At 37.1% G+C, this 25,329-nt stretch overlaps 1 protein-coding gene across 4 annotated transcripts; it reads left to right on the top strand.

The window, feature by feature from the left end:
* The first annotated feature begins 8 nt into the window (after window positions 1-8).
* On the top strand, window positions 9-25,329 carry LOC128905967 (protein adenylyltransferase SelO-like). 4 transcript variants are annotated; one of them, XM_054192694.1, is made up of 19 exons: window positions 9-425; window positions 1,766-1,884; window positions 2,132-2,260; window positions 3,015-3,079; window positions 3,183-3,239; window positions 3,339-3,437; window positions 7,436-7,503; window positions 8,201-8,288; window positions 10,134-10,203; window positions 10,825-10,897; window positions 11,620-11,703; window positions 13,201-13,330; window positions 13,992-14,036; window positions 14,123-14,204; window positions 14,289-14,381; window positions 17,426-17,505; window positions 18,386-18,429; window positions 23,993-24,072; window positions 24,404-25,329. In XM_054192694.1, exons 1-19 carry the CDS (start codon window positions 227-229, stop codon window positions 24,524-24,526), a joined length of 1,728 nt encoding a protein of 575 aa, XP_054048669.1. In that variant the 5' UTR covers window positions 9-226; the 3' UTR covers window positions 24,527-25,329. The 4 variants fall into 4 exon arrangements, 3 of the variants coding, with proteins under 3 accessions (XP_054048669.1, XP_054048670.1, XP_054048672.1); XR_008465034.1 differs by lacking the exon at window positions 18,386-18,429 and having other exon boundaries at window positions 24,404-24,453; XM_054192695.1 differs by lacking the exon at window positions 11,620-11,703.

Here is a 25,329-nt window from a genome sequence, read left to right as displayed (position 1 = left end):
CGGGACAGGGCGTGGGCCGCCGCCCCTCAGCGGGGACCCGGCTGTGCGGGGCGGCCCCGGTCAGCGCAGGGAGAGAGGCTTCAGCCACAGCCGCTCCGTCCCTCCCGCTCGGAGCAGGCACCGGCTCTCCCCTGAAAGCCCTTTGAAGAGTTAAGGTTTTTTCTGAGGGGACGGAGACCTCGCGCCGGTCTCTTGGGTGACTCGGCGAAGGCGAGGTTGGGGGGACATGTGGTGGCCCCCTTGGCTGGCCGCCTGGCTGGCCTGGGCTGCCGGCGCCGGGCGGCCGCCCCCACTGTGCGCCACCGGCGGGCTCTGCCCGGCTCCGCTCGGCCCCAACGCCTCCCGGCCGGAGCCCGGCTGCTGCCGGCCGCAGCGGGGGGCGGCCGACCTGTGCTCATGGCCCCTCTCCTCCGACAGCCTCCGAGGTACAGCCCGCCCTGCCCGGCCGCTTCGGCTTGGCCGGTGGTAGCAGCCGCTAGAGCAATAAGCCAAGATCTTACATATACAGGCGAATAATTGCTACTTTTAAAATTAAAACTGGATTGGCCATAAGAAGCTTTCTCTCCTCTCCTCTTCTCTTTTTTCTATTTTTTCCTTTTTCCTCCCTCCCTTCTTTCCTTTTTTCCTACCTTCCCCCCCTTTCCCCCTTTTTTCCTTTCTTTCTTTTTTTTTTTCCTCTTTTTTTCCCCCCTTTTTTTCCTTTCTTTCCTTTTTCCTTTCTTTTCAATTCATCATAATGGAGAGACATGGAGTCCCAATTACGTGTTAATCCAAAATTGATAACCTGACACCGTATTCAAAGCGATATAGCTCTCGGGCATACAGAATTGCCTGTAATAATAAAGATAATTTATATGGTGACATTACAGAAATAATTTCTTCAGGTGATACAATTACTTGGGAGCATTAAGAAACCATAATCAGTGATAAATCTTGTGGCAGCTGGCTATAACAGGATTTGTCGTGAGAGGTATTGAGAAACACGGCTAACAGCAAGTCTCCAGAGTTGCTAGCTAACTTAAAATTTTTACAGTGACTCTGAGGTACTGGGACTTTATAATTAACATGGAATCGTAAGATTGTTGCAAGCAAAAATCCATAAAGATGTTAAAAGACACAGTATTAATGCAGTGTTTTAAAACAATATTTGTTCTGTGTTACCATGGATCAGGGTGCAGAGTAGCTCTGAAGGAAGAATGAAGCACATCTTTTGAGTACATATGTTATGCTACAGCAAGGAATGCATCTTCTGACCCTTTAATTCGCTGTTTACATTACTCACAGAAGATTTCAAGCTGGTTTCTTAGTGCTCATGGCTGCATGTGGACTGTATAGCACAGTTACTGGTGCACAGTGACTTCATCTGTTGCACGACATCGTTCAGCTGTGAGGGCAGCTGAACTTTGCTGTCTCATGCAAATATCTTTTAGGGTTGCATATAATTGAGCGCAGTATAAAACTGCCCTGAGACTGTTCTAATGACAGTTAATTGAAGCTATGCTTAAATGTTTCACATCTTAAAAACAGTATGCCCTACCAGTTTCTTTAACTGCAGAATTCAATCCTTCTTTTCAAAAATCCCAAACAGAATAAAGTCCTGAATTTATTTGGGCTTGCTTTTTATGCAGGCTTAATATACATTGTGGTAGAGAGTGAGGTTTTGGTTGTTTCTGAAGTATTTGGATTGGGTTTGAGAGGAAAGGTATTAAGAACAATATGATTAATTTTTAAAAAAAACCATTTATTGTCTGTTTTATGTTTACAGATCCTTTTCCAATTGATGTGATCCAGGAAAATTATGTCCGTAATGTGAAAAACTGTATTTTTTCAATTGTGTATCCTACACCTTTTGAATCTAGAGTTCGTCTTGTAGCTGTTTCAAAGGTTGGCTATTATTTTTTTTGTCCCTCTCTAATTGGTAGAAATTGTTCATACATGTACTAAAATATATTTTAATATTCATATGCTGTTTATTGTGAAAGCATCTTATCGAGATATACTTTAAACAAATAGAACATTTAAAACGTATTGTGAGGTGGCTTTTAATAATGAAATCTGTAGAAAAAACACATTCATTACCACTGAAAATTTGATTGTATACAAGTACCATCTGTATTATTTTTTTCTACAGGTAGTTCTTGAAAATATTTTGGATCTTGATATATCTGTCACAGGAACACCTGATTTTCTTCAGTTTGTCAGCGGTGGGAAAGTGATACTTGGGTCTATTCCGTTGGCCCATAGATACGGGGGTCATCAGGTAACTATAACGCTTGTTCTTCCAGGTGAAATTGTGTAGGTCTTTACATGTAAAAAGGCATTATCACCTTGATAATACCTGTAAGTGTATGACTGTATGCCTGTAAGTATACGAACACTGTGATTGCAGATTTGTTCTTCGAAAGGGGTTGCAGATGGAAGGGAACTACAATATTCTTTCACGGTACCATGTCTACTTTCTCTGCTGCTGTTCATGCCAGAAGCAAATTATCTTTTTAACTCCTGTTAGCTGCGGAGCCTGCTTAGCACCCCTGCAGCCTGACAAGCTCTGATTCATGACAGGTATTATCAGTTCAGAGGAGTGGAAAAGGACAGCGCCTCACTGCAATACCATGATTACTAAGAGTTAAGTTTCACTGAAATGGGCAGGATTATTCATGGAAAAGAATGGTAGAATTTGATTTGTAATTTCCAATTAAAAAAACCAAAATTACAAGCTGTGTCAGTTTAAAGGCTCATGATACGAAAGAGTCAGGGCTGTAGCTGTACACAATAGCTGGAAGGTAGAGAAAAAAAATGGGGATTACTGTCATTATTCTTTTTCTGTGGTTTTCTGATTCATTATTGGTGCGAGTGTGGAAATGCAGCTTTAGGGATCAATATCTCAATGACTACCTGAGCAAATGTGTCATTACATTGTGTAGATCACAGAGAACCTACATGTAATTTGCACTGTTTCAAGTATAACTGCTATAAATTATAGAAGAAAGTAACTTGATTTTTATTTTTGTCAGTTTGGTAGCTGGGCAGGTCAGCTGGGCGATGGAAGAGCCCACTTGATCGGAGTATATACAAACAGGTGTGACATTTTTTTAAGTGTCCCATTCCACTCTGTATTCTGTTTAGCTGATTCATGCCTAGCCCGAGGTGTACCGTTAGAAATGCTGATGGTATTTTTGCAGGCATGGTGAGAGGTGGGAACTACAGTTAAAAGGGTCAGGAAAGACCCCATACTCCAGGTGAGTTGCAGTTAATCTAGGTACACCAAAACTGGATGTTTTCTTTTTGAAATTTGCATTTATTTTATGACCTATTCCTTATTTTTCTGTCCTCTGTAGAAATGGCGATGGAAGAGCTGTGCTTCGCTCTTCTGTGCGAGAGTTTTTGTGTAGTGAGGCCATGCACTATCTTGGAATTCCTACAAGCAGAGCTGCTAGGTATTTTTCTTTTCTTTTTCACAGCATCCTGATTTACAGATAATTTTGTGACTGACTTACACTGAGCATCAATAAAGCAGGACAGTTAGTTTCCAAGAGGATAGATCTTTCTTTTCATATCTATGCAATCAGGATAAAATATATCCCTCCAGTTTCATAGATTTTTGGATAAAACTTTCCAGTAATAATGAGCTCCAGCAATTAATCCATTGGCTTTTGTCTTTGGTATGCTCTAAAGTAGTACTTTATTTAAATACGATATTGTGTACTGTCTCTGTCTTGCGGTGAACAGCTGTCTTTCACTTGCAAGACTCTCTTAACTGAATTATCTTAATTTGAAATCTGGTTCATTTTGTAAAGAGAGTGAAAAATAGAAGTTAGACTGAGTGATTATACCTGACACTAACTGCCCTCTCCAGCTTTTATGAAACTGCAATCAAGAATTTCTTCTCTTAAAAAAAAATAAAATTGCTCTGTCCCTTGTTGCTCACCAAAAGACTTGCAAAAACAGCAGGGCTAGATTCCTGCCCTGTAAATAATACCTTTAGTGTATGTAGATAATCAATGAGTCTATTAATACATTTTATATGGTTAATAAATGAGTCTTTTATTACACTAAAGTTAAGCATTTGGACGAATTTTTCTAGAATCAGGCCAAGTGGGAAAATGTTGAGAGTGGCTATTTTTATATTGTCAGTCACCTAGTCACAATTTTTAAGATTGGTAAGAAAAATTGTCGGTCAGATGAGTAGACTGGAGATAGCACTGTATGTAGGTAATTGCTCTTAATTCCTTATTTGTGCAAACACTTCCTGAGCAGAGAGGAAGATTTCGTAAAAAAATAATGTAAAATTAATTTTGTTTGAGACAAAGAAGACTAATACGTTCACTCATTTGCATGATTTTTCTCAGAATTAAGTAAACTGAATTCTTCAGATGATCGTGTTTAAAATGTCAAGTTCATTTTGTGTTCCAAGTGGTCTCGTGTCTGTACTCGGCGTTTCAGGCTTCAAAGAAAGTAAATGTTCTGCAGAAAAGGCCTGTACTTAGCTGCCACATGGCTACGTGTCTGTATTTGCAAAGTGTCTGCAAATCTCTCTAGCATTAATTCTAACACATTTGCTCTGTCGAAGTGCAGTGTTTGTGAATGACAGTTTTGATGGTTTATTCACTGACTTCACCTTGAGACCCTTTGCTGTTGGCTGTTAACGCAGAAGTTTAAATCTGTCTGAATATCAGCAGGAAAGCATCTGGCAAGGTTATAGCCTTTCTTTGCTGTCGTCTCAACAAATCGTTCAGTGCAAAAACAATGTGAAATTACTCCTTAACTGTGCACATATTCTTTTGAGTACACAGTGTGCTTTAGTTCTCTGCTGGCAAATCGGTTAAATGCCTGGCTCTCTTAACTGCTGTACAAGCTCTCCAGACTGTTTGCAAGACTTCATTTGGAAAATCCCCAGCTGATATCCATATTCTTCCCAATGGGGAGCTGTTGCACTGAGGCTGGTGGGATGCTCTTACCGAGGTCATGTCAAGTCTTGGCAGAAGTGTGGGGAAAGGCCTTACAGCTTATCCCAGAACACCCAGCAGGCTGGTTTGCTCTATTAATTTTAAGTACTGTTTTCCCAATGGGGTGCTATGGTTTATGACTGTACTGCCAGATAAAGGACAGTTCTTCATATGGTACCATTTTAGTCGCATTCTGGGGCTACCAGTGAGCAGTTTTATGCATTAGGTCAAAAAAGTGAGCCAATATGCATAGTTTTCAGAGTTGGCCCTTACTTGCGTAGGGCTTGATGTTCATGCAAAAGAGCAAGCGGAGCACTTAGGAGTGTGAAGTCCAGCCCTTAAGCTAGAGCCAGAGGTAGGGAGGGAAATAATCCATCCGTCCTGTGTGTGCTGTTCCAGCTTCTCTGGTGTAGAAGCAATTTCAGTGCTCCATTTCCTGTGGTTGAGCGTATGTCAGGTCTCCTGCTGCCTTCTCTCAAGTAACGGTACTTACCAACTACAGGGACCATTTGGAAACTATTTTTATAGTGGTAATGTAGTTATCTTTATGTGTCTGCTTCACTGTCTGGCCAGCTCTGAAGTGTTGCTCGTCCATTAACTCGTATTAGTAACTAACCAAATGTTGATGCCCCCCATGGATTTTTTTGTCAGTAATAAGAGGAGTGCTGGTGTTCTGCAGGAATTTTGCAGGGAGCCTGTGAAGTATTACATACTCAAAAAGAAACAAGCCTTCTGGCAGAGGTCTGTTCAAACCAGTAAAATTTAATAGCATTACTATTCTGACTCCTCTCCCCTAGTGCTCTGATGCACACGCTATTTTGTTAGTGTCGGGTTCATTCCCTGGTTTTGAATATTGTTGTTTTTCTTGGAGGATTAAGTTTTTCTTCTTCCATCTCATTTGTGTCAGCACTTTTTCTACTTACACCTACAGACATACCAATCATATATGATTGTTTCCAAAAGAGTCTTTTTTGGAAAAAATTTCCTGATGTTGCTTGTATCAGTACAGCTCCAGTAATGGGAGCAGTTTGATTTCTAGATGCTTTTTCCCTCCTTCTGGAACAATTCACTGCCTGTTCTTTGCAGTTAACAGGGAGCATTCAGTTTGGATAGCTACTAGATACTTTGCAAAGTATGGAATATATTAATAATAAAGTTTTGAAGCCATGGTTACTGTTACAAGCAACTGTACTGTGTAAGAACTCAGACAAATCATTCCTTTTCATGATTATTTTTTTGTACATATTTATGTTTATATGCATACCCCACATTTTTGGTCCAATTAAATTATTTCTAAAATTTTGATGCTAAATTATGTAAAACCAGAATCTAGTGTACTCTCAAAATTTGACACATGGGAGTTGTTTTAATTCTGTGACCGTCTTCAGTCATATTTATGAATGGAATATTAGATTTGCCTCTTGTCCTTTTCTGTGTGTCTCTAAGGAAAGTTTGGTTCTGTCTTCTGTGCAGTCTTCAACTACCTAATAGTTATCAGCAAGCAAAGGTAAAGAATTATACAAAATGAGCTAATTTTTCCTGCTGCTAGACTCTTGAATAAGAAGTCTTCTGTACCTATTGAGGGGACAACACCTCTTTCAGAAGACAGCACCAAGCATTACTTCTGCTGGATTGTCAGTGTAATCCCGGTTGCTTTGGCGAGAAAACTTCCTACACGTTAACCTTAGGGGAATATGATGCCCTTGCATAGTTATGAGGATTGATTCCATTCTATTTTTCCTGATATAACAGAAATTACATTGAAATCAGTTATTTTGTAAAATGAACATAAGTTGTGAAATATTTTAGAGCAAGCAAAGTTGTTCCAAGCACTCACAAATCTCAATAGTTGGATAAAAATGAAAATTTGTAGGATGTGCTGAATTTAAGGCAAATGAAAGGAAGAGATTGTTTTTAAAAATCCAAGTACAAATAGCAGTGAAGAAGAAAGGGCTAATTACAATGTATCATCAAAATTATGCCTGTTATGTGTTGATGCTGTTACAAGAGTTCTGATTGCTGAGGGTCCCAGATCTGTCCTTGAAGTTCCCGTGACAACAGTTTTGACTCACATAAAGGGGAACCTCCATCTGATACAACAATTTGGTTTCTAATTTCTCTGTCCTCCTAATTTCGCTGTTGTCCTCAGGGAAATTGTGACTTATTTAATGTTATCACCACACTAATCAGTCACTGAGGTTCCAAATGAATGCAGTACATTTTTTGAATGCAGCCCCCTCCCCAAGAACAGTGTAAATAATGGAAATTGGACAACATTGTATAAATAAAAAATAAATGCACCTTGCTGATGAAGCTTGGTAAGCCTCAGCTTACTGTTTGCTGGTGTCATTTGTAAATCCAAAGCTATGCCAGCAAAAAGATCTTCCTTTTTATGAAAGAAATAAAGTTATATAAAATATGACTTGATCTTCATTATAAGTTATTTTTCCTGAGATGACTTTTTAATGTTCGGTTTTTGTTTGTTACAGCTTAGTTGTAAGTGATGATGATGTATGGAGAGACCAGTTTTATGACGGAAATATTAATAAAGAAAGAGGTAATGAACACATTTAAAACAATATGTTGCAACACTGTAACTTAATTCTCCATTGCAAAAATGAATTTTAATATGTCATATATGTGTAATAAAAAGTACTAAACAGGCTTCATTTCATTTATTAAGAAATAAAACTTTTCCTGAGGAAATCACTTTGAGACATATCTTAGTGAAAGAAATGAAGCCCTGTATGATTGTGGCGTATGTGTTGTAGGGCAATAATTTTTACTTTCACTTGCCATTACAAAAATGATATTGAAAACTAGGGAAATTTTCCATTGTTCCAATAGCAATGCTGGAAGGGTGGGAATGCTACTGTGGCTGGGCCATTGATACATCATCTACACCTGCTCTGAAAAAGAGTGGGATAGCACAGCATGGGTAAAAATCTATTTATGTTGTTTCTTTCTTTGTTGCTAGCATTTCTGGAGTAATTCTAGTATTAATGCAGTACTGGAATTTTGCCTGTGTTTGCTGTGTTTGCCAATTAAGCTTTATGATTAAAAGGTATGTGTAGTAAAGTAATATTATACATATTAATCTGTTACGTGTTGAGCATACTTACAAAAATACCAGTTTAACTATGCATATATACATTCTGCATCTATAGAAACAATACATGATGGCCTTATTATGGAACTATTTTATTTTGTTGTTATACTCTGTTTACATTTAAACCCATGTGTCTGTATTTAAGGTGCAATAGTGCTACGTCTTGCCAAATCATGGTTTCGTATAGGATCGTTGGAAATCTTAGCTCATTCTGGAGAACTGGACTTACAAAGGTTTGAATTTAATCTTCATAATAACTATATTAGTTTTCTTAACAAACAAATATATATTAGAATGCATATATACAGTTGGAACTTAGACATAAATTATTTAGAAAGGAATATTGCATAACTTAGATAACCTCCTATTTTTATACAAGCATACAAAAGATCTTACCTCATAAGGGTAAAACGTCCTAGATGTTTTTGAAGGGCTGGATCTTACAAAATGAGAAAGGTTTTATAGCTGAAATAGTTCTGGTAACTAAGCACTAGGGAGGAATTGTTTGTTTTGGACAGATTTGTAAATTTAGAGTATATGTTCCTACGTTTCCCATAGCTGTCTGTGAAGCTAATTTAACAGAAATATGAAATAACTCACTAGCATAAGTATGTTGTATAAGGTATGCTCTCCAGAAACATTTAGAACCAGAGAAGTATAGTAGATAAGAAATTACTGCAGTTTTAAGCCTCTTAGCAATATTAATTTGTGTGTGGAGCATGACAAATTTTTAGGTCTACTGTAAATATTTAAAAGTTGGTCATTTGTCCTCAGGAGCAATGTAGTGGGTGATAATCACTTGCAATAGAAATTGTTTTGGGGTGCTTAAAAATGGGCAAGAGCTCATAGCAGCAGTTGTATGTTGTAGTAACTGGCAATGCAATTTAACTTCCTGCATGACTCTGCACTGTCTCTCTTTCCTTTTTTTTTGAAATCTCATAGCAGATTTTTATCATAAAACTGAAAGACCAAATTAAGGAACTGATTTTAAGTTTTGTTTTGGGTTTTTTTTGGGTTAAAGTATTTGTGACCCATGGGATTTAAGGATGCACATAAAGATCACCTGTACTCATGCAGAATAGACAACTCCTTCCTCCCTGTTTTGGAGGGGCCCTCGGAGTGAGTGGCCAAGAGCAGGCCAAGGCTAGTGTGACTCTGTGCTTCCTCCTCAGAGAAGGTCTTCCTGAAAGAGGATGTCTTGGAGCAACCAGCTAAAATTCAGAGGCAATAGTTTAGACACCCTTCTAAAGGTCAGGTTGCTATGTACTCTGATAAAATTGTCACTGTTTGAGGGGAGTTCAGTGATTTGCTCCAACAACCTGATAAGAAGGTAAAATCTAGATATTTGTGTTCACAGGAGGCACAACCCTTGGCCAGGTGTCCAACCCTTGGCCAGGTCCGACCCTTGCTCAGGCTGCCTGCCGCACATGTAGGTGGTGCTCACAGCCCCCTGTGCCAGTGGCCCTGGGTGGCTCTGACCACAAGAGGTTCCTACAGGGAGCTCCTAAATGTACTAAATGCCAGCCGCTCTACTTTAAAGCTTTAGATCTGCAAAGATATGCATCTGACAGACATTGCAATTTTTAATGCATGTATCCTAATTTCCTGAGCCTGTCTTGAAGGACTATGCAGCACTCTTTTGGGAATGGCCTGTTACTATGGCAAGTAACCCTACTTCATAAGAATTCAGCCATAAAATTTTCTTTGTGAGAATTCTGATGTAGAATTATTCTTTATAATTGTATACTTTTTTTGGGGGTATGCAAACTTCCCCCCTCCCCCCCCAAAAAAATTTTTGATATTACTGCGTGCAAAACCACATCCTGGAGTGCTCTGGAAGTTTAACACACAGGAATAATTTTAACTTTACATGGCAGTCTCCAGTAATACTTAGGTTTTATCTCTAAGCATTTGGAGGGGCTTAATCCAAGACTCATTGGAATAAGTAGACTGAGTTTTCTAAGAACTGTTTGCAGCAAGCCATAGATCAGCATTTAACTGTTTGAAAACAAGAATTTTGAATGATCAGTTCTAAAAGTGCCAGTTTTGTTTAAAAAACTCTGCCTCTTCTATTGCAGAAGATTGCTAGACTTTATCATTCAGGAACATTTTCCATCAATAGCCATGAATGATTCGAACAGATATCTGGTAAGTCTCTTTTAAAAGTTATTTTTATTTTCCACAGGCATGTGAACAAAAATTATACAAAACTTTTCAAAATTTCAAATTTTGAAGAGGTTTAAAATTTGAAGTACGCTTCCAGGTTTTATTAGTGAAAGTTTATTAGTTCTCTTCCATAAAAACGTGTTTCTTGAAGTTTTTTTTCTCAAAGTCAGATATGAACATCCTTCACTACTTTTCAATATTGAAATGTTTATTGGGAAGCTTCCATTTTCTGTTAGTTTTTGTTCTCTTACTGCTCGGATTTTAAGTGAGCAGCGGTCATGAAGTGATGAATTATGCTTTTTCTAGTATAAATGTAGTACATATAGTAAATACTAGTACATACACTAATATATATATTTTGTCCTTGTTTCTTTTTTGAGTTTTTAATTTCTTTTAGGGCATCTACTTATTTAACTATTGTCTTTGCTGGATAAGGTTATTGTGCAGCCACATCATTTAGAATGTGAATGAAAAGTTCTGACAGAGATAAACACTTAAAAATAGAATGCCTGACATCTTTCTAAAGTGAATAAAATGTTTGTGTTATTGTATTCCATATTTTTGATTCAGAAGACTTGAAGTAAAAGATGTATTTGATTTTAGGAATTTTTCTCTACAGTCGTATCAGAGACTGCAAACCTGATTGCATTGTGGATGTCTGTGGGGTTTGCACATGGTAAGCTGCAGTAGGTGGCATCGGGTTTACAGGAGTGACTCTTTATAGTTATATACGTAAAGATGGCTTTTATTTGTCAATTTATTCGTCAGTTCTTCTGATATCTTTGCCTACAGCAGTATCTGTTATGCATTAATATACAAGTTTTTTTGTAACAGAGTTAGGAGCACTTTCTGATCTTTCAAAGCATGACTGTATCTGTCAGAAGCAAGAATTCCCAGAATTGTTGTAACAGTCTGATGTACGAAGACCATGTATTGATGTCATACATAAGTTTAATTGCCCTGAATTTGATGCATCTACATAAAAACCTGGCTTTTTATAGTGTATAAGATACAGTGCTGTCCACCTGTGTTTTAGGTGTATATTATGAAAAACAAAATAGCATTGTCTTGCTAATAGAGCACCCAGTCAACTTGCAAGGGAGCAGCTAGTGACCAATTTGCATGACATCGCACTGAAAGGAAAAGGAAACACCGCCACCTAGGTATAGAAACCAGATACAAGATTACAAGATAACATAGCGAACAGTTTCTCATTTTCATACTTAAAATGTATGGCAGGTCAACAGTAAGAGAGACAAGTTTCTTTTCCAGAGTCTGATTTCTGAAAGGTAACAGCTCCAAAGTTTTCTAGATTCAGTGGATCTTTTTCACAGCAAATTTTCTAAAGACTGTAGTGTGGAATTTTAACTTTTGTTTCTCCTTGTTGTTTAATTGTAGGTGTGTGCAATACAGATAACTTCAGTTTATTATCCATAACAATAGATTACGGTCCATTTGGATTTATGGACTCGTATGACCCAAGTGAGTGTAGCACATGTTTTTAAAAGACAATTTTTTGCTTAAAATAAAATCTTTGTATTAATTTATGTAGTTTCTCTGTGCATGAAAACTCCTAACGTTATTAGCAGAAAAATCCCAAGCATGTGTATTGTTTGAAGAGTTTTAAGGAAAAAAGTTATATCAGAGGCCAGTTGTATGATACACTATACAGGTTGCATTCTCAAGTGCTAGAAGTCTTGTTAATGAAATATTACTATTAAACCCATTTTCATGAGAATGTTTACAGTTAAACTTCATTGGTTGAATTGATGCTACAACAGAAACCTAGAAAACTAAAAATTGCATATTGCTGTGAGCAGCCAAAAGCAAAAGTAGTATACAGTAATTTTGAATGCATTATGCTCTAGCTTTGTAGTCACAGCAGCTAATTATATGTTGGAAGAAAATAAATCAAACCTACCCAGTCATGGCAACCTTTCTATGAAAGCATGAACTTAGTCTGGTATTGATAGATATAAGTACAGTATTTACATAAATGCATATTATTAGATTATTGTTTAGAGGTTGCTTCTGAGTAAGCTTCAGAACCAGCAGTGGTTATCTCACTATCTGTTTTCATGCAGCCTCAAATTAAGGAAATCTCATGAGAATAAATGTCATAGTGTTTCTATTGCATTGAAAAAACAGGGCTTTTCTGGTTTTAGATCTTTCTCTATATGGTGAGTTAAATTTCAGATTTGAACCAATCACCAGATCTGATAGATGTGTCACAGTTCTTCTCCTTCATGCTCCATTTGCTATTAATGTCCTCTGAGGACTCGGGCAATGCAGTGTGCATTGATCAGCTTATCCGCATTTCATCTGAGCAAGGGGTTCACGCTGCATCCATTCAGAGACTGGTGCTGGAGATCTGCATACATTTTACTGCTGGATACCTGTAACTTGCATAGCAGATATTTATTATCTCCCAAATAATGCATTTGCGTACTGGAACATGCTAGCCCTAATTTTTATGTGAATACGTAAAGCTTGCTTGTACAACGGAAACAAATCTCACTTAGGTAACCTGCTTATTTAAATACGTGTTTATAGATGTTATTTTTCAAAAAATACTTATAAATCCTGAATCTGGTTGCACAGTTATTTTCTTACTCTGTGTGCTAAATAGTAGCACTATATATAGTAAAAACATTGAATAAGACATTGTTTTTAGTGTAAAAACAGCCTTTTTCTGTTTAAACATCTTGATTTATTTTATATCTTCAAGTAGGAAAATGTCACTTGTGACATGTGGGAACTTGTCTGTGAAGGATGTATTCCTTAGATTTGCAAATAACAGATCTTGAGTTAATTCACTATAAATAGGTATCCTTGTGATCTGATTTTAAATATTTAGTAACTTTAGGACTTTTATTAGTTTGCCGTGTAAGTATAAAAATGAATGCATTTCAGTATTTTAACATTGATTGTTTATTGTAATTACTCTGTTGTGGAAAAGTAACGTTTTGTTTAAAACAGATTTTGTTCCAAACACATCTGATGATGAAAGGAGGTATAAAATAGGAAACCAGGCAAATGTTGGGCTGTTTAATCTGAGCAAGCTGTTACAAGCTCTAAAACCTTTATTGGATCCCAGGCAAAAGCAGCTGTAAGTAATCCTTAAAATATCTTAATGCTTAAAAGAACTAGCGAGATGGGAGACCCTCAAATCACCATATGTGTAGGAAAGCAAGGGGTTAACTTTTAAAATCTTTTTTTCAAAGTGGAAATTGATTCTGAATTAATTGTTGGCCAGAATAAGGTGGAGGGATGGGAGAAAGGTTTTCATTGGTCATAAATAATAGCAAAATACAACTGGAAGGTGGTCTTAGATGTTTTGTTGTCCGTTCTCCTTTCCCTAAGGTAGGACCTTTGCCTGTAGTTTTTAAGTCTGTCTAGCTTATTCTTTAAGATGCTTACTTATGAAGACTATACATCCTCCTGAAGTAATGAGGTAGTATTTTAATATCCTACTGTAAAGATTCCTAATATGAGTCTTCTTTTCTATGGCTTAAAGTCATGACTTCTTACTCAGTATGAAAAGGAAGAACATTGTATTTTTCTTCTTTGCAGCAGCTATTTATGTATTTGAAGCCTGTTAAAATGTTTCCCCTCAGTCTTTTTGCCCTACAGATCCCAGTTGATTCAGTATAACAATGTGTGTGAGATATCAGACAGAAGAATTTTTCATTGACTAGTGTACAGTAGGATTGTACTCACAGTAGGATTGTAGTTTCATAGAATTTGACATTTCCTTTTTTTTTTGGCAGAGCTTCCCAGATTTTGGAGGGATATGGTGAGCACTATCACATCCGGTATGGACTTCCAGAACTCAAATGTGCAGTCGCAATACTATAAATTATGTTATCTGACAATTTCCTTACTTTGTTATTACTTTCAGTTTCACAGAACTATTCAAAACAAAACTGGGTCTTCTTGGGGAGAATGAGGATGATAACTATTTGATTGCTTTCCTCCTAAAAGTAAGTTTGCTTTGCTAATTTTCTTGGCAAACATCTGGATGCCATACTTTTAAAAACTCTGATAGAAGTATCTTTTTGCACTAGCTTATGGAAGATACAAAGGCTGACTTTACAATGACATTTCGACAGCTCAGTGAAATTACTGAAGACCAGTTAAAGGAACTCCATATTCCTGAGGTATTGATGAATACAAGCACCCAATTTTAGGAACACTTATTATAAAATGAGTAAATCAGGTTGCACATAACTCTGGTGTAATAGAGAATGTCTCAAACTATGATTTGCCTGGGAAATACATCATTGTAGCATTATTAAGGGACAGGGAGGCTAATATATCTGTGTCATGCTACCACCCCATGTTAAGCCTGTGTCTAGTAAGGAAGGATACATTAACGAAGAGTGCTAATGAAAGCTACGTTAATGAAGAGTGCTGAAGTAAAACATTCAGCCTCCGGTACAGATCCAATATGAATAGTCATAAATTATACACAGGTGGGAATGTAATTTTCTTCACATTTAAGATGGGTCTGCTGGAAAGAACTTTCCTTCCTTCACCCCCCCCCTTTTTTTTTTTGCTTAAGAACACCTTCTCATAGTATTTTGTAAGACACAAATGAAGTTGGACTGGGCTCATGAGGAAAATTTCGACCTCGGGTTGATCAGTATATTCCTAACATGGGGTTACCAGGTGACCTAAACACCAGCTCTCAGGCCCATCAGCTTGTCTCGGTATCTAATGCCAAGTGAGATCCCATCTCATCATAAACGCTTGCTAGAATCTCAGCCCATAGTGGTCTCTGCCCTTCCTGGGGGACAAGATCAGTTCTAAATGTAGCTTAAAGCATAGGAACACGTTTTATCGCTGTGTCCTGCTCAGCCTGCTATCCCATCCTCTGTTGCTGCTAACTCAGCCTAAACTTATTCTTCAGGACCAAGTATAATCATAAAAGAGATGAGAGCCTTAAAATAAAAGAGATCAACTTCTTATCTCAAAATTGTGCAATCTTTAGAAGTGGAAATATGGCTGAAATGTTTGAACTGAAGCAAGATGAAGCAAGTAAATAATAATTGGAAAAAAATGTAGAGGGGAAATTCTGAAAAGAAAGTTTGTGAGTACCTGATCTGGAAAGGAAAAAAGGAAGCCTTTTTGCAAGAGACAAAAGGATTTTATTTTTATTTTTTTTTAGTACAGTGCCTTTTCCATGTGAGGAATATTCTTCACTTTGCCTGGGAATCCATTGCCTTTCTGTAACTTCTGACTTATTTCTATTTGTCTTTGAATCTAATGTAAAATGAGAGTAGGTGGGCTTACGAGGTTATTTTAGGGAGCAGAATGACTGTGTGTAAAGTACAGAATGAAAATGAGGAGTTACAGTTTCTTTTCTGGTCGTGTCCTAGATAATTAAGTGATTTTGACCAAATTCTCTGTTTTTCCTTGTTTTTTTCTGTTAAGTAAGAGGTCTAACCTGACCTTTTCTATGAGCTTGAAACCATTAATAGTTGAGATTTTATAGTGGTAAGCAACAAAAATACAGAGAGCTGTAGCTGTGGGATTAATCATTTGTACAGAGCAGGTGATAAGAGGATGGGTGTGTTTGTAAGAGAAGGTATTTTTGTCATAGAATACAAGGGATTTTTCCATTCCTTAGTGGCCTGCATGCGATAGGAAGAACGGAAGCCCCCCTCATGCAGTATGGAGCCATTCCCAGACCGCTGCAGTAGTGGCGTTTGTGACAACTCCATCTCCCCTTCTCTGAAGGTGCAGGCTGAGGATCTGACAATCGTGGTGTAGTTGTGGCCCTGCAACTACACCGAGGGTCATTTGCAGCCCTCACTTGATAGCAGCTGACCTTTTTTTTTTTTCACACAATGAAATTATTTAGCCTGCAAGTTCTGAGTCCCAAAACTGATACGCTAAAGCAGGTACAATTTTATGCTGGTAAAAAGTTTTAATTTTTTAAAGAATTTTAAAGAATATTAAAGAATATTAAAGTAATTTCGCCTGCTGTTTATTCACACACTAATACTTTGTCAGTAGCGAAGTAAGTTCTTATATTGGTTTGTAGATCACTTACGTTTTTTTCAGCTGCACACCAAAACTGACCTAAAAAATGCCAGAAGCCTTTGGGAACACTGCAGAAGTGCTCTCATTTACTATTAACTGGAAGCATTCTGAAATTCCTCCTAAAGCAGCCTAACCCTGCACATCTTTGAACAAATGCTTGACTCCTGCACTCCCCTGTTACCACCTGCCTGCCCCACAGCTCTTAGCCACTTCTGTAATTTTAACTCATTTTTATCCTCAAATGTGTTTTTCATTGTGTTTTTCATTATGTTTTTGACTCCCATTCCTTTAAAAAAACACAGATGTGACCAAAACTTTGTTTTGTTCTTGCTTTTAATTTCCCTTCCTTAACTTCTGCCCATTTTTTCTTGGGTATCTGCTGTTCACCCCCTTTTATCTATGTCCATTTCTTTCTGCAGTAGTGGCAGAAAGAAATGTTTTATCTATGTCCATTTCTTTCTAATCTGTTCTTTCTCTGAAGTTCATTTTTTGTCTGTGAGCTTTGGCTACTTTCTCTTGACCGAGCGATACGAAGCAGCTGTTGGCTCGGTGTACTCAGCCCGGGAAGCCGTGTTTGTGGTGGTCGTCCAACACTGGAGGCAGTAACCCCAAGCTCTGGTTTCTCTCTGTTTGCCTTTTCCAAGTTCTGTCTCCTCTCCCTTCTTCCTCTCCTGCTGTCTCTGTTCTTCTCCTCAGTCTTCTCCCATCCCTGTAGCCTTAAGTTTCTCTTTTTCTCCGCACCTTACCTTTCTTTATCAATATATTTTCCTTATTTTGGAAAAAAACCCTGCTTCTCTACAAATAGATCTGGTCCACCTACAAAACTCAGAAGACAGTGAAATCTATAGTTATGTAGCCTAAAAAAATAAAATAGGCCAAACAATAAGCCATGGAAAAACAGGGGTGAAATGCTAGAGGTGTTTAGATAGAATGTGCCATAACAGAGATGGATTAATATGGATATATCACTCTAGCAAAAATAAATAATTTAAATACAGAGGAAAAGATATTAGTAGAATTTTTGGGGAGAAAATTCCTTGAAGGGTCATCATAAGTTTCCCTCTTATATCCTTTTAATATTCATTTGCTTACTTTGGTTTTGCTTAACAGGAACAAAATTCTGATTACCTGCCATTAACTGTTTCTTTCTCTTTAGGAGTTCTGGGCTCTCCAGGATCTGGGTAAACACAAGTTATTTTCAGACTGGGTTACTATGTACCTCTTGAGATTAAATCGGTAAGTCTGATGCAGTTTCAAGTGTAAAAATAACACCAAGTGTGTATTTGCCAGAAGCAGGCAACTTTAATCTGCAATGATTTTCAACAGTCGTCAGTAGGTCTGGTAAACTGGACCAAACATGGTTTCATATGCCTTTTTTTCTTTATGGTTCTAGATTGTGCTAGATTCCACAATAATGACTAGTGTAGTTCTGTTTTGATACAAAGGTACATAAAACCGACATTGGAGGAGTGGTCTGTATTTGTTTTCTTTCATTGACCAACTGATCAGATTTCTTCGGTTAATAACTTTTGTTCAAATACCAGTCCTACGGATTCAGTCCAAGAATCTGAAAGTTAGGCTTTGCAAATACATAAGAATGAATAGTGTTTCATTACTGGTAATACATATATTTTTTACTGTGTAATAATATGGCTTTAGGGTGACAGAAGGTGGAAGCTGAACAGTTGTGAATACACAGACTGTGTTTGGAAACCGCTGGTGTTGCATAGACAGCGACATGCATGTCAGAACATCCTGCCAATTCTTTTATCTTAAATCAATAAAGAATGTAATGTGTTTTTCATAGTCACAGATGGTATGCATGGCTGATAGTAGTCAAAAGAAGTATATATCAGGTACTTGGAAATTTTAGTCAGTAAAAATATTTTTTAGGGAAAAAAATCAATACTAGATACAACACCTACAAGAAAGTGTGCAGTTTTTTCCAAGCCTAATCATTCTTAGAGATTCACACCATTTTGCACTGAACACAAAGGCAGAACACTTAATGATTCTAATGAAAGTCAAATAAAGTATTTCTAAAAATAAATAAGTATAACCCTCATTAGCTAAAGCACTTTATTTTTTCTTCTTTTGGTTTGTTTTTCATGTATAGTAACAAGGGTGATTCAGACACCAAGAGAAGAACTCGAATGACAAGTGAGTAAAATGATCCAAAGGAATTCATAGGCTTGGAGGTGGCAGCTATCTATTTACATAGGTTTTTTCAGTGTTAGTTATTTTTCCTTTTGAGGACAACTAAAATGTACTGTTTTTCTGAAGAGGAGAAACTCTCGTTACACTGCTGCAAGTCTTGTAATACTATACATTCACTGTGGCTAGCTCTGGTTTCACCCAATCGTGTGATTAGAATCCAGCGATGTGTATATGGCTAGACTTGTGAATATACATGTACTTTTTATATAAGCTAAATGATCATGATGTTCCTTGGCTGCAGTGAGGCCCTCTTCCTCCTCTGGCATCCTCCCTTTTCCCTCCTTAAAAAAAAAAAAAAAAATCCTTAATTTAAGTCTGCATTTATGAAGAAATTGGTCTGGCCCAAACACCTTCTTATTGTGAATAGTTGTAATCATATCGGTTGACTGAAGGTGCGTGTGAGATCATGGAAATGCACCACAACTACTAGTCCAAATTGCTCTTCTCTAGATTCTGCTGTTTTTGAGGACAGAGCACATGTCAGTTCATATTTCAGGTGACTGAAATCACAAATTATGAAGATGTCATGAAGAAGGCTTTTCCACCAGTATTCACAAAGGCTGCTCTGTCCTGTGTCACACCATACGTGAACAACAGACACTGAAGCAATCCAGCTCAGCTGTCCAGCTATAGTCTATTCCATGTCCATCTTCATTTACCTACTTATTTCTCTTTCCCTTATTTGTTGTTTACCTTTTTGTATTTCTTTTTTCTCTTACTTTTTTTAATCCCCTTTTTTATGATTTCCATTTGGGTGATCAGGAGATACCAGACCCTCCAGCTTGTTCTATGCTTTGGTGCTTGTAGACTTGATTAATTTTTTTTTTCCCTTTTGATTTCCTTTAAGAAGTTAAGAATTGCTGGCCCATGGGAATATGATTATCTGTATGTTGTCATGTCTCGAGTGGGGCTTCACCTTAGCATCTTTAAATGGTGGACATGCTCTGGCTGCTCCCCAAGTTGTAACTCTTCATTGCAAAGTAGGGTGCTCCCAGGAAGGGTCCCCTAGGATTTGAGTTTCTTGTGAGAGACGCCCTTCCTCTTCTGCTATGTCTGCTTTTCCTGAGTGCAAGCAACACGTTTTCCTTGATCTGTACTTCCTTCCTTTAGCAGTCTGTGAATGTGTTGGTTTGCACTGCTCAGAACATTGTTCTTCCCTGGTGATGAACCCTCGATAACATCAGGAAAGATTCTGGTAGGCATCCTGTACTGGCTCAATGGACTAAGATTTGTCTAAGTGTTCAAATATTTCCAAATCCTTTCTACATGTTATAAAAGGTTATTAAGGTTTTTGAAAGGCACACACTTTTTTTTTTTCTGCACCTGGAGAAAAAAATTCTTACTTGTGAAAGAACTTTCTAGTCATGAACAGAAGGTACTTTAATTCTCCAAGTTATTCTAAATACAAAATGGAAGAGTTACTGCATTTAGCTGTCTATCACAGCAGAAATAGCAGATATGAAATTATAATAATTTTTCTGGGAGAGATTTTTTTTGGATCTGCAGTGAGCTGTGGTAAATTGGTGAAATTTGCCTGTAAAAGACAATGAGCAACTGAAAATCTCTGGACAAAAGGGAGTAAAGAAAATGGAAGAGCTGATCAAATTCTGCACGAGGTATTGTACACTTCAGTGTTACTCTGCTTTTCAGGGTGTTTTATTCTCATTTTTAACAGAAATGGCTGTACTCTTGTTACGTATTGATTGGCCACTTTCTTCAAAAGTTCTAATTGATTTAGTAGGAAAATGGCAGCAGATAGCGCCAACTTTCAGTAATAAGATAGTAAAAACTACATAGGGCACAAATTATCATCACATGGACCTTCACGTTTGCATCCACATTTTCTGGCCAAGGCTCCATCCATTTTTAAGAATGCTTCTTACAATTTTACATGCATTTTTAGAAAGTTAATATGAAAACAGTTACCAAGAAAAAAAGATCTCAGTTTGGGGATGATCTTCTGCCAAACAGCATTGTGGTTTTCTACACGTATCTCAGAGGATCATACAGTACAGGAGACAGAACAAACAGGGAAAAGGTTTTGCCTCCAGGACTAGGCTTGTGCTAGTGGTCTCAGCTTTGGCAGCAGTCCAAAACTTGATGTGTGAAGATTCCTAGTTAAGTTGGTTTTCTTCCATATAACCGGTCATCACAATATATTCATACAGCAGAGCTAGCAGATATTCCTAACAGGCTACTAACGTTAATTTGTTATTGTTTTATTTAAAACCTTATTTTCCTCTTAAAACAAAAAAACTTTGTTACATTTTTGCTAGCTTCTCCATATTACAGTGTGACTGAGGTTTCTTATAGAGTTTTGTTGCTGTTGTTGTTCTCTTTTACATTTAAATAGATCTCTTAGATACACCCCCTGTGATCTCTTAATATTTGCTTGTAACAGCTGTCCCTCGCCAGTACAACTTGCAGCACAAATCTGGCTCAACTCAGCCAACTGCACATTTTTACCCAGCGTTTCACATTAAAGGCAAAACTGTCAGGGCTCTCACAGATTTTTATATGGGTTGGTAAGTCCCACTAAATTTCTTGTTGCTGTCTTTAGAACTGACTGACCTTGACTATATTGCCATTATCACCTCGTTATTCATCACCTTTCCCTCATCATTAGTAAGTCTAGTAAAATATCTCATGTCCCAAAGTACATTACGTTGAAGCATTTCGAGTTGATCACTTATTCGTTATCTATCTTCATTCTTTCTCTCTTCATTTAGTTTTTAGTCCTTAGTAGCACTTTATCTTGTACTGCCTAAACATAGTTCCTTAGGAGTCGATCAAAAAGTTTTGACAATCCAAATCCCCATACAAGTCTATCATTCTGTTTCTTTATAAAAGAAACATGTAAAAAAAACTGTAAGCCAGATCATAAAATGCTTATAAGGGCACAAAATTTCTTCTGCTTTGTCCCTTTCTTATCTGGCTTGTCTTATTCTCTCATAATTATCTTGTCACTTGTGTTAATTACAGATATTTTTAACGCCACTGTGAAACTTGTCAATTTGCAATTGTTAAGAATATATTTCTGAGACAAATATTCTCCTGCTACTATGAGTCATGGTTTTAATGTGAATTATCATTTTTTGTATGAGTCATATGTTAACTTCTCCACCTTTTAAATATTCTTTTTATATTGTTTTCACACTTTACTATTGATGACCCATTTACTGGACTAAATCAAGTACTCGGACAGAGCAAATTACTTTGCCAAGTGGGAAGACACTGTTTTTTTAGCAGTTAGGGCAGAGTGTTGTTATGACTATATAAAGGTTATCAGGGTTCCAAATAGCCAGTCTTTGGCTATTGGCTTTTGTTTAATATATAAAAAAGCCATTGGCTTTTCTTTAATTACATGCAAGTACATACAGAACAGCGGTAATGTGAAAAACATGAACGTCTGTATCTGGATGGATCGCATCTCAGGCTTCATTCTCATGTGTTCACGTTGTGCCGGAATGATGTTGTGTTACCTGGGTAGTTGTCATAAAGGAGGGACTGGTGGTGCCACCTGAGATGCTTCTGATTTCAGCCCATATTCTGATTTTGTAAAAGAGCTTCACCTTCTCCCTTCTGGCAGGAGCAGGAGTGGTCAGAGTTAGAGCACTTAGAGCGTAGAGTGATTTTTTTTTTTTTTTTTTTGTCCTTTACTTTTCTAAATAACATTAAGACCCTTTGTGTAATACTGTTGTATGGCAAATCTTGTGGCTTAAAATGGCTATCATTCAGTTGTAAAGATAAATAATTTAATTGTATGTGATACATAAAATAATCATGCAAGTGTTGTTCCACTGATTACACAGCTTCAGTAAATTCTAGTTTGTCAGCTGGTTAAATGGTGCTTTTTAGAAGGAGTGAATATTACAGAGAAGTCTGTTCAGTGCGCTAGGCACTAATTCTGTATGGGGAGCTATTAAATACAAATAAAGTCCTGTGACTGTCCAACCACAGAACCTTAGAAGGAGCCAGTCATAGCTTTTCTCGAAGATCTCAATTGTCTTGGTAGTCAGCTAGGATAAACAAGTTGTGTTTGCAAGCTGAAGCAGCAGTACAAGATGTGAGTGAATTGGGAAATGGAAATAGATTAAGCTTAGTCCTTTCATCCAAAATATTGTTTCTGATCATCCCCCTCCTAATATAATGTATTATTTGTCAATAAAATAACATCATAACTAATTGATTAGAGGAACTGAGTAGAGGGAAATTTGGGCTGGTGATTTTGATGAATACTCTGCTTTCTCTAATACCTTCTTTCAAATAGGCTGTAAGGGTATTTATAAGAATATTCAGTAAAGCTACCTGGATTTTTTGAAAGATATATAAAACTAATGTTTATTCATATAAAACCTACTGGGACGTCAATGGAAAGGGAAGGAACAGATGAAGTTTGTGTATGTCCATAAATCACAGGCTTTTGGTTTCAAGTCCATGGGTGAAATGCCTCTGGTATCACTAATTAATCTCTTCATGTAATCACCTACTGAATTTGGGAAAATATGGAAACGAAGGTCAAATTAAGATTTACGATGCAAGCTTGAAATGTTTGTTACAATTAATCTGTAACATTCTTTTGATCATCAGTTAAAGGGAAAACTTTCTGAAGTAGAATCTTAGGCTTTAATTGCAGAGCAAAAATAAGAGTTGTGTTGACATTATCTGCTAAAAAATGGGTAATAAAAGCCATGTGTGCTTAAGAGAATTGTCCTTGGCATACAGTTTGACAGAACTCTGTGAGTTTTCAGTTGCTGTCCTGTAAGATATAACCTGGTTCACTCATTCAGCAGTTTAATTTTCAACGTCCCTACAATCTCTTGATCACTAATTAGACAAAATCAGCCTGGAACGTGCCAGAGAAGCAGTGCAGCTGTCATGGGTGTTTCCAAAAAGATAGAGCAGACAGTTCAGGAAAAAACTGGGGAAGCTCCCCCTGACCGCACCAGGAAATTAAAAGGAAAGTTGAAAAAGTAGTTTCTAAAAAAATAGAGCTGAAATGCAACATCAAAGGCTTTTATGGCTAAACTTTTGATGTATGATATAGAACAAGGAATATCTAAGTACATATACTTTAATGAATAAATAATTCCTTTTTAAATTAAGTAATATAATATCCATTTTTATGATCTCCGGGAAAGTACTGACAACATTGAAATATGCTTTCCAACAATGTAGCAGGAACCTAAGCCGGGGTAAACTCATCACATTAGAAAAGTCTGCTGGTGTTGGTAACAGGAGATCCTTTGTGCATCGATGTGATGTTTTGTACTACTCTAGTTTTTGTTTGGCACTTTGGCATTGATGATTGTGCAAGTTTAAAAAATCCTTTTTAGCAGCTCATAAAAATAAATAGATTTTTTCATTCCTTTTCCTTTTTATGCATTTTTTTCTTCATCTGCAAATTAAACCTTCTTGAAGGTTTCAATGACACGTTTCAATGACTGTGTTTTCTTTTTGTTGAATATGTCTAACTAAATTTAGCATGATTTACTTTTGATTTCAGCTGTTAACCCTAGATACATTCTGAGGAATTGGATGGCAGAATCAGCAGTGCAAAAAGCTAATTTGAATGATTTCTCAGAGGTAAAATTCTTTCTTTCTTCTTGACATATTTATTAATAATTGGCATAATTGTTAATGAAAAAGTTGCATTCACACTTTGAATCTATACTACACTTTGACCAATATTGTACTATCTAATACCAATTACTATTAAAAATATTGACAAAATTATTAACGGTATTAATTATAACATAAATAGTAGTGACTATATTAATAGTAGTACTAAGAATAGTAAGCAACTCAGCTAGTAGTTTCTGGAGACAGAAGGGTGCATAATATGGAGTGTAAGAAACTTTTCTTGTTTGCAGGAAAACATTTTGTATAAAAACTTACCCATTTTAATTGCTTCCAGGTTCATCTTCTACAGCAGATTTTACAGCATCCCTTCCAGAGACAGCAGGCTGCAGAGAAAGCAGGCTACTCCCTGCGCCCCCCAGCTTGGGCCAAGGACCTTAAAGTCAGCTGTTCATCCTGAGAGGAATTCGAACAAGCCAGTAAAATCATCAAGGTCAACGCTCACACCTTCAAACTGGATTAATGGATCAAACCACAGGAACTTTTCTCCCTTGTACTTTGTGGACTGGAATCTGCTACTCTGCGAGGCCAGACAGCTTGACCAACTTTATAAAAGTCTGAAGATTAAAGAAATGGACCACTATGTATGGTTGCATCGGCAAATTATATTGGTGTTTATAATTCTGCCCTTCGTATTCATCTGTGCATTAATTTGAGTCCCAATGTTTAAGTTCTGCCAAACTGTCACACTTAACCTCTCAGAATTCATGGCCGATCAGGTGGGTCTCAATAAGTTTTAGTGGCTGGTCAATTTAAAAATCCATCTAAGCTAATTCTAATCATGCAGTATTTTGATGAATGTTCTTGCTGTTACACACTGTTGAAATATAATTGTATTCTGAAGACATAAATGTTCTTAAGTCTTTTGCAGAGTTGGAACAGAGGATCATCTTACATTTAGACCTTTTCTCTTTTTGACCTTGTTTTCTCCCATTAAACTGCCAATAAAGGTTTAAAGGAAATTCAATTAAATAGTGAGCAAAGATGTCTGTCTTGGGAGTGACTTGTCCAAAAATAGATGTTGATGTCTCCGCCAGTGTCAGGTGCCTATCAAACCTGGTCCACTGCTCTTGGAAAGTCTGTCTTTTGATAGTAGTAGAAAGATTGTTGGTGCATGGATATAAAGCCTCAGGAAATTTTCACTGGTTGGACATGAAAATAGGACTTTCTTGGAAGTATCTCACTACCTGTTAGTCAGGTCAA

Source organism: Rissa tridactyla, chromosome 2 (genome assembly GCF_028500815.1).
Source record: "Rissa tridactyla isolate bRisTri1 chromosome 2, bRisTri1.patW.cur.20221130, whole genome shotgun sequence".
NCBI classification, from domain to species: domain Eukaryota; kingdom Metazoa; phylum Chordata; class Aves; order Charadriiformes; family Laridae; genus Rissa; species Rissa tridactyla.
This window is presented reverse-complemented; position numbering and strand designations above follow the sequence as displayed.